This window comes from Lepisosteus oculatus, chromosome 10, assembly GCF_040954835.1.
Source record: "Lepisosteus oculatus isolate fLepOcu1 chromosome 10, fLepOcu1.hap2, whole genome shotgun sequence".
Classification (NCBI taxonomy): Eukaryota; Metazoa; Chordata; class Actinopteri; order Semionotiformes; family Lepisosteidae; genus Lepisosteus; species Lepisosteus oculatus.
In genome coordinates this window covers 19,481,936-19,494,018 of record NC_090705.1, presented here as the reverse complement: position 1 = coordinate 19,494,018, position 12,083 = coordinate 19,481,936, and the positions used below count along the sequence as shown (strand labels likewise).

Genomic DNA, 12,083 nt, shown 5'->3' with positions numbered 1-12,083 from the left:
CTGAGAGTCATTAAAAATGCAACAAATGCTATTAGTTCCAGTGCTCATTTGTTTCTTTTTATTGCCTCTTGGAACATATAATGTGAATATACTTTATATCCTCTAGTCTCAGGCTGGCCCACATCCTAGTCTTGGAGAGATCCAGTCCAGTACATTTTATAGTTCACCTCATTCTAAAGTTTGGGGATCCTTGTAAGGTATTGATTAATTAAGCAAGTAATGTGACCCTTGAGGGCTGAAGGGTTTTCAATTTTTTTTTATTCTAGATAATCCTTAATTACTTAATTTAAGAAATCACCTGCTTAACTGATGGCATTTAAATTGTTCTTGGCCTTTTGTGATTTTTGAGATAATGGTTAGCTATAACCTATTGCCTATTACCCGCTTAGCTGGGACTCACAGGACCAGGGTTTTCAAATCCTGCACTGGGATGTTCACAGCTATTCTTGGATGTAGTCATTGGTCTTCTCATAATAAGTAAGAATCAGTCTGCTCACAAGACATAACCTGTGCCATCTGTCCCCATGTTTCAGTAGCTTCCTGTGGCCTAAAGCACTTCCTGTTGGAGTTTTCAGCCACTGCTACACATTTGCTCTTTAACCATGTCTGCTGTTGATCAAGGTCACTAGCACCAACAATCTTGTAATTATATACAGAGAGCGTCATAAGACTGATGTGTGGTGAGCGTTCTGGCGCACTATGGCTGCCGTCGCATCATCCAGGTGGATGCTGCACATTGGTGGTGGTGGAGGGGAGACCCCATTACCTGTAAAGCGCTTTGAGTGGAGTGTCCAGAAAAGCGCTATATAAGTGTAAGAAATTATTATTATTATTATTATAAGACAGTAAAGTATTTTTGACCTTGTGCTGCTACAGCTTCCTCCAAAATTATTCAAAGCTGGGAATAAAATAGAAATTGAATAAAATCACCGTGCCACCCCAATGCACTCATTTAGAATATAGTGTACAGTTTTGGTCACTACATTGTAGAAAAGATATTTCTACTTTGGAATCAGTGAATGTATACTGTATATATTATCCTTTAACTTTTCTGAACACTCCATTCACAGCACTTTACACGAAATGAGGACTCCCCTCCACCACCACCAGCCCCCATTTGGATGATGCGATGGCAGCCAAAGTGTGCCAGTACCCTCACCACACATCAGATATCAGTGGGGAGGAGAACAGAGTGATGAAGCCAATTCATAGATGGGGATTATTAGGAGGCCATGATTGGTAAAGGTCAGGGAGAAATTTGGCCAGGACACTGGGGTAACACCCCTACTCTTTTTGAGAAACACCCTGTGATTTTTAATGACCACAGAGAGTCAGGACCTCAGTTTAACTCATCTCATCTGACGGACGGCACCTTTTTTTTATAGTATATTGTCCCCGTCACTCTACTGGGGCATTAGGACCCACACATACTGCAGGATGAGCACTCCCTACTGGTCCCACCATCACCTCTTCCAGCAGCAACCCTAGCTTTCCATCCAGGTACTGGTCAGACTCATACCTGCTTAGCTATAGTGAGTTGCTAATTGTGAGAGTTTCAGGGTGATATAGCTGCAGGCTATATATAGTGATATATATGTATAGCTGCTGGCTATATACAATACAGTGAAGAAAAGAGCAACCAGTTTGGTGCTTTAAAAGTTTGTATTTTTTGTCCTAGAAAATTATTTGGCATTGACATTGGTAGCTTTTGATTTTGTAGCTGGCATTCTGTCATTCTGTAAGGATCACTGACCAATCAAAACATTTTTTAGCACACCACAGTTATTGGTACGACGTTCTAGGAAGCTGATGAATATATTACCTGTCAGTTTTCAAAAGTAAACACGTCTTCATCCCCATATAGAATTGAGCAGGGTGTGTAGAGAGCCACTGATTTGGTATCTTGTGGGCAAAGAAGCATTATGCACAGATTTCACAGAAAGAAACAGAGGCAAAAAATGCCTTCAGAAGACTTTCAAAGCATCAGAGCAGAATATCAGGCTGTTTTTTAAACTCTGATGTCATTCACAGAGGCTCAAGTTAAAATCCATTTGACCTCCAAGAATTCCAATCAGGCACTAAAGACAACAAATTGGATGCACTACACTGAGTCATCGTGCTCTAATCAGCACTTGTTCTTCAGGACCTGTGATTGGCTTTGAACTTTAGTGGCTAGAAACATCCCAACATGATAGGACAGCCATGCTCATGTAGACTTTGCTGCTGCTGCTTTGATAGACTGGATTTTTACTTTAATGTCGAAGCTTAGGGGCTGCATTCATTGAAAGCCCTGTTCAGAGACCAGGATTGGTTTTGTAGGGTGGGGAGCTACAAGGTTAAGTTTATGCTATAAATTGCAAAGAAAATAGTAAAAATCTGTCTTAGATACATTTCATATTATCTAATATCAGTTTGGATATTAAAGAAGGCCTGGTTTGGACTTAATTTGGACTGAGATGTTACTTAGTTTTTTTAAAAAGATGAATAATAAAGTATGTCTTTGACCTTTTCTAAAAAAAGTGGCACACTGTTTAAGCTGACCTGTTTTAGCCATGTTTTTGTTTTCTTAAATGACAAGCTTTTTTGCTGGTTTACGTGCACGATGTATAACAAACTGACGATAGTTATGAGCAAAAAGATGATAACCTGGTTTGGCAGCATGAAAATGAGTTGAGGCATCTTTACTTAACTGTACATTAGTGTCTCATGTTGCTAACTAAGGTGCCTGCCACTTTGCTACTTTATTAAGAATGTGCATGTCTTCCTCTAGTCTCCAGATTTCACAGTGCACAAAGAAAAGTTTCTCACAATTGAAGTTGGTGTAGATCAACTAAATAAAATCATGTAGTTTTAAGATCAGTAGAAAAAGTTAAAAACAACACATGGCATCACCTGCTTATCAGTGGTAGATGGACATGAAATGTTACATTTGTTTTATTTTTTACAGTGTAAATTGCTATAATACTGCTTTTTATGTAGAAGTAAAGGAAAATGACCTGTGAAACAACAAAACCGTTGGCCGTTGAGAATTTCTTTCATTTGCCTTGAGTGCAGACCTGTGTTTTTCATAGGACAGAAGGTGCTACTGAAGAGAAACATGTGCACATCATAAAGTTACTGTAGCTAGATGGCACTAGTTCCGCTGTTTAGTGTAAAACTGTAATTTGTTTTTTTTTTTATTTACCATGATAAGATCCTATATCTAGTGCAGAGCAGATCTGCCACACAGGCTGGAATGGAGTGAGAGTCTGTGGTCTTGCTGTGTCCTGACTTTGAGGTACCCAGCAGTGACCTGGGAGGGTGAAGTCTTGGCACTTCTCCTTGGGTGAGGTCGTGCAGATAGAACAAGGCAGGAGCAGAGAAATTAGTGTTAGAAAAAGGTTCATGGCTCATCCACAGTGAAGGACAAAAGTGTCATGTTTTTGGTAGCAACACAGACACAACAAATTACATTCCTATGGAATTAAGGCACATGTGTTTAATAACTTTCAAACAGAACAAGTTTACTAATTGCTTCTAAAAGTATAAGTATGTCATACTTCTTTTTAAAGAATATACATTCAAATGTCTGATAGTCTCACAAACATCTGCATTGTACAAATTTGTTTTATAATATTCTGTTTATGGGTGGCAGTTGTAATATACATGTTATAGTGGTGTTTAAACTACTGTACTTTAAACAAAACCAGGTAGTAGTGTCAAGGGTGGAAAAACTTTTTTTATTTTAGGAAGAAAATGAAGAGATTGGATTTGGTTAAACAGATAGAGAAGTTAAAAAACACCTCTTTAAGATTGCAGGGAATGCTCAAGGATACATACTCAGTAGGGGTCATGTCTAATGTTATGTCTCTGGGTTGAACATCAGGAAGGCCGTGAATGAGAGGGGACCATTTGGCCCATCATACATATTTGGTTATATTACCTTCTTGTCACATAGCTAATACTATTTGTGTTGGAACCTCACCTCATGTAAAAAAAAAAAAAGTGCCCTTCAAAGGCACATTCTGGAATACCATTTTAGACCAAAGCCACATATTTCTGTCAGGGGGAGGAAACCATAGCACCTGGTGAAATGCTTGTGTATATATTTGGAGAATGTGCAAACCCAACATGCCCCAATCCAATATCGAACACAGGGCATTGGACCTATAAGACTGTAAATATTACCACCGTACTACCATGCTGGGCACCATCTTCCATACCTTGTGGGATGGATGGATATTGTCATGAACTGCCATTTATTTCCAGCTGAGCAATCTTGTTGTCCAGGAATTCAATTTCTTATTTTAAGCACTGTGGCACTCCTGTGGTCCGTATCTCACTCCATCCTATGAAAGTTATTTTTTAAAAGTCAAACCTGTACAACATCATAATCATAGAGTTGTCACAATCTGCAGTCACCCCCAAAATATAATTTTTTACATTCCTAAAATAAGAAATGTGTATATATATATAAAGGCACAAAAGCAGAACAGTATCTTAGCTGTCAGTTGTGCTCAACAGCTCACGTTGTGTGGAGTGAGTGAGGTTTGAGTCTCACAGCACTTGCTAATAAAGTTCGAGAAAAGAGTGATTTCGCAGACACCCAAGACTGTCATACCACATTTGGCTGTGATTGTTATGATTCATTTGCTTGCTCCTTTCAAAGCAGTTGCTAAACTATAAAAATTACATGGATTACAAACTGAACATTTGGGGTTCAGTTTCCTGTGGACCTCAAATAATGCAAAGTGTTTAATTCATGAGACGATCAGTGATGAATGCAAACTTAAATCGTGCAACAGTTTAAAGATAAGAGGACCTAGAATTCCCCTCACTGGGTTTCTCAAAGGCTGTTTTTGTTTTTGTTTTTGTTTAGTATTCTTTATTTTGTTTAGTGCTTCACTTCACAGTGCAGAGTGCACTTTTTGAAAGTCACTCAGAGCTCCGTTTTCTCCTGTCTGAGCCATGGTTGTCTACAAACTGGCTTCCTGTGGCCTGTACTAGTAACCAGAATGGTTCATATACAGGTATCGAGTCTTTGTGTACGTACCATACTGTGCTTGAACATCGTAAGTGGAAAATCCAGTATTTATGTTTTTAAAAAAAGCTTCTGTTCAATATTGATGTGTAATCTTCTCATCTAAAAAAATAAAATCCTAAACAATATAGTTTAGCCTTTCATTATGTCTTATCATTAAAGAGCTGGTACATCGGTATTTGCGTCACAGATTTAACGAGGTGTAGCACGTCGATTAGTTAGAGGGGAAAATGTGAAATCCGAACCATTCTTTTTATCTATTATGATATTATGAATATCCCCCAGGCTGAGAAGTCTTATTAGTTAAATTTATTGAAAAATTGATAGAATGAATGGCATCCTATAATATCCTTTTATAATAATAATCAAGACACAATCATTTAAAAAGACCAAATTATGTTGTTACCCCCCAAGGCTGCGAAGGGGAGAAATTCACTATGGTAACTTGACAGTACCCATGGCCAAGGAATGAGGAGCGTATAATATGAACAGCTTGTTTAAATAAATGTGTACCAGTTTGCCTTATGCATGCGATTTATTTCAGAAGTTTCATATTAGGCTCTTGCAGTGGGCAATGCCAGTCGTGCCATCGCATGTCTGGATTAATTCAACGCTGAAGATGAAAATCTTACAACATGCCAGTTTGATTTGTAACCCTCCCTATCAGAGAATGCTAATTAAAATCATATTTTTGCATATGCCATGTCTTTCATGTACATATGCAAATTGAGTCTATTGCCTTTCAGCACTTAGTAATTAAGTTTATGAAGGACAGCTGTAATACATAATTAACAGAAATGTTTGCAAGCCCCTTTTACACTGCAACGTACACAAGCAACACTGAAATGTTTTAAGGACTGCTTATTTCTTTCTTTATTTCTGAGTGCGTTAAGTGCTCTGGTTTCCCTAAAGCTTGTGTACCTTTAATTTAATCTCTTCATTCTCCTTCACTGAAGTGAAAGCCATGCGGTTTAAAGGCCCCATGGAGCAGAATTTAAGGAGGGAGAGAGTCTGAAATAAATCATTTTGAATATTTATGTCACTGTCCAAAGGTGTTAGCTTTGAGAAGTCATTTCTGGATCCGCTGTGGTATGACAGTGATAGCGGGGACTGGATTGCTGTCCTTGGCTCATTAACAGCCTGGCTTCTCTCATGCCCTTAGCCCATTTGGTGTGCTGGTGGGTAGAAGCCCGGCGCCAGGTCACAACTTCTCTCCTCTAGATCTCTCCTATCACCGTCACTACCTCCAGAGTGGCCTTTGAGGGAGGCTCACAAGGGCTACAGGGCAGCCCTCAGGACAGCTGAAGGAGGAGCAGCATTGATCAGAGAATTTCTGTTGCTTTCATCCCTTCATGTGGCAAAGGCAGGGACATAAAGAGATCAGCGTGGTACACATTTGCTGTGTCATATGTTAGAAACTGAGGACCTGGTTTTAGTGCCTTCAGTAAAAAAATGGATACATCCTCAAGACTAGGGAGGATTAAAATAGTTTCAAATTGCCCTGGTTAATTGGGGTTGCAGGTATTTCAAGAGAGAAAGAGGATCTTACTGTCAAACATACTGTGACATCTTTTATTTATCCCTGAAAAAAGCTGATAGAGATTTGGATATAAAATAAGTAAGCAATCAAACCAGAAATAGAAAACAATTCAGTGCTTAAAAAATAGCAGTATATTCACAAGTCTTTGCTGTTTGGTTGTCTGTTGTTGACAGTTTCTTTGATTATGACTTTGTAGACCAGGGCTTGTTTTTCCCTGTCTGTTGTATGTCAACTTCAAGTGGGACTGAACTGTGGGCATTCCACAAGCTGCCTTTCGGTTTTTCTGTTACTGTTTAACTGAAGTTTAAAGATGGGATTGATGTAGCCTGCAAACTTGTATTCTTATGTTCTTGTATGATGGTTATTATCTATTGAAATGATTTTTTTGAAGGCAAAAAAATCCAGCTTCCCCAAATACTTTGCCACTACAGGACTTCAAAGCAAGTATCTAGAATAACACATCATCTCCTGCTGTAAGTGTAAAGTGAAAAATAATATATAATAAAAAGGGAAAAAATAAGTGAAAATAGCATAGTGTTATAGTAAATCTCCTTGCCATGGTGTCAGTTTACTCTTCAAAACCAGTGGACGCTTGGCAAAGCCTCAAAGTGAAATGTTGTTTTCAACTTAAGATAAAAAAGAAACAACCTGGTGATTCTAGTTCTGTCTAGAATCACTTCTGCCTTCTTAAATTTTGTCAAAAAGAGCAGTCTGATCTCAGAGGTGCTTTCTTTTACAATGAAAAAGGTCACGTTAAAAATATTTCAGCAGCTTCAGCTACTCTGTAGGCAGAGCTAAATTAGGATAAGTGTCAACCCTGGCATAAAATAAGTTCCTGTCGCTCAGAAAAAGTAAGATGAAGTTAATCTGGCCTTTCTGGTCACACCTCTGAAGAGCCATTTTTTGTAGAAGACCTATTTTTGTACTTTGTGTGGAAGATTGTGGTCAGACATATTATAGCAAGCTCTCTAGCCCCATTTTTCAGTTTTTCATTGAAGTTAAGAAAGCCAGGGAGATAGGTTTGTAGCACATGACTGCCCGCACTGATATGTTTGATTTTGATGTGTGAAAACAGGTTTTTTAGATGAAAGGAAATGCTCATTACGTGAGCTTTCACATTATTATAATCAACACTGCAGAACTCTGAAATCCCGACAGGTTTCTAAAAGTCTCTGCTCATTTTTGTTATTTTTTCCCCCTAAAAGAATGATTTGCATTGCTGTTCAGCAGGGGTTGATTTTCTGTTTACATATATGCATACCTTTATAAAAAACATCAATATGAGAAATTAGGATTGATCTGCATTTGAAAGACAATGTTATTCTGGCAAGTCCAGGAAAAGAAAAATTCACAAGTGCCTTGGGGTCTGTTTAAAATGTTTTTGTCCTGTAGATAATAATAATGCTGAACCTAACCATTCTCCTGTTTCTTAGGTGGGCCTTTGTGATGAAGAAACATCTGAACACACATTTGCTGGGAAAGCATGGAGTGGGAAGACCAAAAGAAAGGTAAGGAAGTTGATGTAATCTGGAATCAGAGCCTGGAGGATAGCTGGCCATTTACAAGTCCTTAGAGCCTTTTTAAATCTGGGTGAGCTTGATCCTGATGCCACTGAGGTCACCATTACAGTGGGTTTGGTGGTCTAGCCATGCACTGACGTAGTGTTAATTCACAATTTGTACCCACCATTAACATCATAGCTCACAGTTTGCCAAAGTAACAGCAGACCACTGAATCACTGCGACTGATGTGTAGATTATGGAAGAACAGAGGTGTTCACATGCTCCTGTTGTAGGGCATTGTGGGAGCTAGCTCGGATCTCCTGAAAACCTGGGTTGAGGAATATGTGGCTTGCAAGAACTGTCCCTAACTCAGAACAACGTGTGACATCGTCCCCCCCCCCATTCCCTCCCTTTGAAAATAAGCTTTGTTCCCAGCCTATATTGCCTACACTATTGCCTTTATTGATGGCTGAATGGACTACAAATACAATTTCTATGATGTGGTTTTATCTTCAGTATTTGAACAGATTGTAGTCCTCGGCTTTACTTGGAAGTTATTCAGTCTACTGAGGGTGGAACGTGTTTTTGGTGGTTGTGAAATGTTACGTTCTTATTGTATCCATATACAGGTACAGGTGTTGCCAATATCGTTAAAAGTTTTGCTCTTTACTTTTTCTTAAATATGGGTGAAATGATAATAGAGAAAATCCAAAAAGAAAGGGTATGACCTGTATTATAATCTATGTAAGATAAAACGTAAAATTCTTGTCATTCTGAATTGTGTATTCAACTGGTATTTTTCTGTTTTTCTTGCTGTTTCAAGTACTAAAGAGGACATTGAAACCTTCTGTAAGAAATAATCAATTTCCAAAACCTCTCTTGAGAAGGCATTCGTTTCCCTCTGCCTTTGTTCACTAAGGTGTGTCGTTCCCCCGGACAGGACAGGCCAGACTGGCAGACCAGTGATTTTCCTGAACTGCTGCTGTGGTTTAATGCTGCATCAAGCATGGCCTGTCCAAACCTATTATAAGTTAACTAAATTAGCTGTGACAATTAAATTAATAATGCATATTGTTTGTGAATGCTTGGGCTTCACATTTTGACTGATATATGCAAAGATGGTAATTTATTGAAAGTAAATTCATGTAATTGTGCTCCGGAACTTGATGAACCAAAAGAAAGTGTCAGCATGGTTTCCATCAAAATTTTTAAAAAATCATTAAAAGAACAAAATGAAATCAGTTTATCGGGGCAGACAGAATGAACAGTTTGTGTGAAAATTACTTGTTACTCTTAAAAATCAATTAATTTAGCTAATTGAACAATGAAAAAAAAGATGCACATTCTGCAGCGTCCCATTATCCTGCTGTTTATTATTCACATTGCGTAATAACACCACCAGTGTAAACTCACCAAGATAGCCCAGCGCACATGTATAAAAAAATAAAATGTCCAATAATGACGTCCTGGTGAAGATCTATTGATTTCACATAGAGTAATTTCAGTCTGGATTTGCCATAAGAAAATATTAACACCCGACACTATTTCCATTAATTTTATGGATTGTAAAAGCAATTATGCCTTGGATACAATATTGTTTGTTCTAAACTAATCAGTACTGTGTGCTTGTAAGATGGGTTCTTTGTTATATGTAATGAGAACTGAATGATTGCAATCTGTTACTGTGAACTAAAGGCATATTAGTGAGGCTGGCATATTTAAATATTCAATAATTTCTCATAACACTTGAATTTTATAGTTCAATGGGTTTGAAATAGCTATATTTTAATGGTAAAATACTTATTTTAATATTTTATGGAGAGTTATGCATCTGTACAGCATTGAATATAGCCCTTGATTTCATTAAAAAAGGAACGATTCTTTTCTGTCAAGCAAAAGCATTTTTGATGGTTTGGGGAATTCCAGCCTGGAGGCCAGGAGAGTGAAGACATAGCCATGCTTGTCCTCTCTGAATGTCAAGGAGCCCAGCGCTCTGTTGTACAGCTGTAATGATTATCCTCATGAAGAATTTGGGCACGCATATGGGTGGGTTTTGATGTAAACAGATAAGGCTTGTCTGTGGCTAGAAAAAAAGAAAGGAATTATGTATTGTAATGGGAATATTGTAACCATTGAATTCCGATTAGCAGCCAGGCAGGAAGCCATGTGGGGAGTTCCGAGGCTGCTGACCACTCCTAGTGGGCTCTAAATGTTTTATCTGTCTCCAGGGCCAACCTCCATCAGTCAGAGACCTCAGTCAATATTCTAATTAGCTATGGAGAGGAATAAGGACATTTTATAAACATAACATATCATTAAACTATTTCCAAACATATCTTAAGCTCTCTTCATGAAGAAAGCATTTTTCACTGTATTTACAGTACGCAATAAGATATTGTCTTCTATCTGCCAGTTGATGTCTGTCTCTGGGAACTGGGACAGTTAGGATTTCTGTGCCAGCTTTTGATATAACAACTCACAGTTACATGGGTCAGTGAAGCACTGTGTATACATTGTGATAGACTGTATATTTGTGACAGACGGAATCCTTATGTCTTAACATCTGAGTGTTAGAGATTGTCTCCCCATGTTGGTGTATTGGGGTGAGTACAAAAAAACGAAAATTGAAGTTTAGAAATGTTCAATGGAAGTTTTTTTATCTTTGTAAATGAAAGACTAAATAACTAAAACTGCTAAGATGGAGAACTTAAACTTTTTTCAATGACTGTGTTGTAGAAGTAATATGAGAGATACAGCATTAATACAACACACCAATGTATTGTACAAATATGTTGTAAACTCATTATTATGTAATATTTAAAAGTTCAACAATAGAGAGTGAGATGAAGTATTTCTATTGCTGAAAAATGGAAATACTTGAAAATGGCTATAAGAAAAATCCACAACTCAGAACTGATCAGGTTTTGTAATACATGAAGAACAACATATAAAATGCAATTTATATTGACATCTCATGCTTGTTTAATTATTGTTTCTTATTCTCCTGCACTATGATATTACCAAATAAGTATGAATATGCCTTGAATGGTGCTTTTAAATTAATTCCTAAATTTGTGTCGCACTTCACATATTCTGTAGGATTTTGAGTTTTCCTTCATTAATTCTTTTATTATTTTTATCCCTTTACTGCGACTTTGTCAGTAGAACAAGCCTGTTTTATTATGAGCAGTCCCACTTCTTTTTCTTCATCCTGGGCCAGCTCACTGCTCAGCAGCGTGTCCCTGTGTATCAGAGCTGGTAGGTTTGTACACGCATGGAGAAAAGATGCTGAAAGAGGGTAACAAATGGCTTTTTTAATATAGTGATCAGACAGAGTATGGATGGACTGAATCCATCATTCTGCTCTATCCTTCTGTGTTGCATGGACCAGAGCTAATGATAGGAGCACAGTGGACCGTCGTGAGACAGGATGCAGGGGCTTATCCATCAGGAAAAGCCCAGCCTGGGGACACTGATGAGTCACCCACCTGCACGCTGCCAGGACGCCCGAGACCACTGAATGTTACATCTAAAATGCCCTCTCTTCTTGAAGTAACAAATAGGTCTCCTTAAAAAGCAGCTCTGGTGAAGGGAGTACATTGAAAGTGCTTTTACCTCCAGCTTCTGATTTAAATCCAGCTCTGTGAAGACCTTGTCATCACAGGCTTGGAGAATCTGTAGCACAATTGCCTTTCCTTTGGAACTTCTGTCTGACTTTCTGGACTTAGTCATCCTCACTGCATAAGTAGTGAGCTTCACTGTGTGGTGCTCTGGGGCCACATTTGTCCAGAGGGGCAGAACAACAGTCCATTGAAGCTTCTTTAGTTTATAACATTGCTTTTGAATGCTTCCCTGGGCTTCTTCTCTTCTCAGCACAAAGAAAAATCTAGCGCAGTCAAGAGGAGAAGTGATGAATTCCTCCTGTTCTATGCTAGCTGTTGGTCTAATCAGTTTTGCCCAACAGCTTTATATCTTGCAATGCTGAATATTAGCTACACAGCACCTTTTGCACAGCAAACAA

The 12,083-nt window shown here is 38.3% G+C and overlaps 1 protein-coding gene across 2 annotated transcripts in view; it reads left to right on the top strand.

Moving 5' to 3' along the window:
* znf407 (zinc finger protein 407) overlaps positions 1 to 12,083 on the top strand; it is a 225,630-nt gene that overhangs the window by 81,563 nt on the left and 131,984 nt on the right. For both annotated transcript variants that reach the window (XM_006635671.3, XM_015357157.2), the window contains exon 4: positions 7,994 to 8,068. In XM_006635671.3, the coding sequence (XP_006635734.3) occupies positions 7,994 to 8,068 (75 nt within the window). The remainder of the gene's footprint in view (positions 1 to 7,993; positions 8,069 to 12,083) is intronic.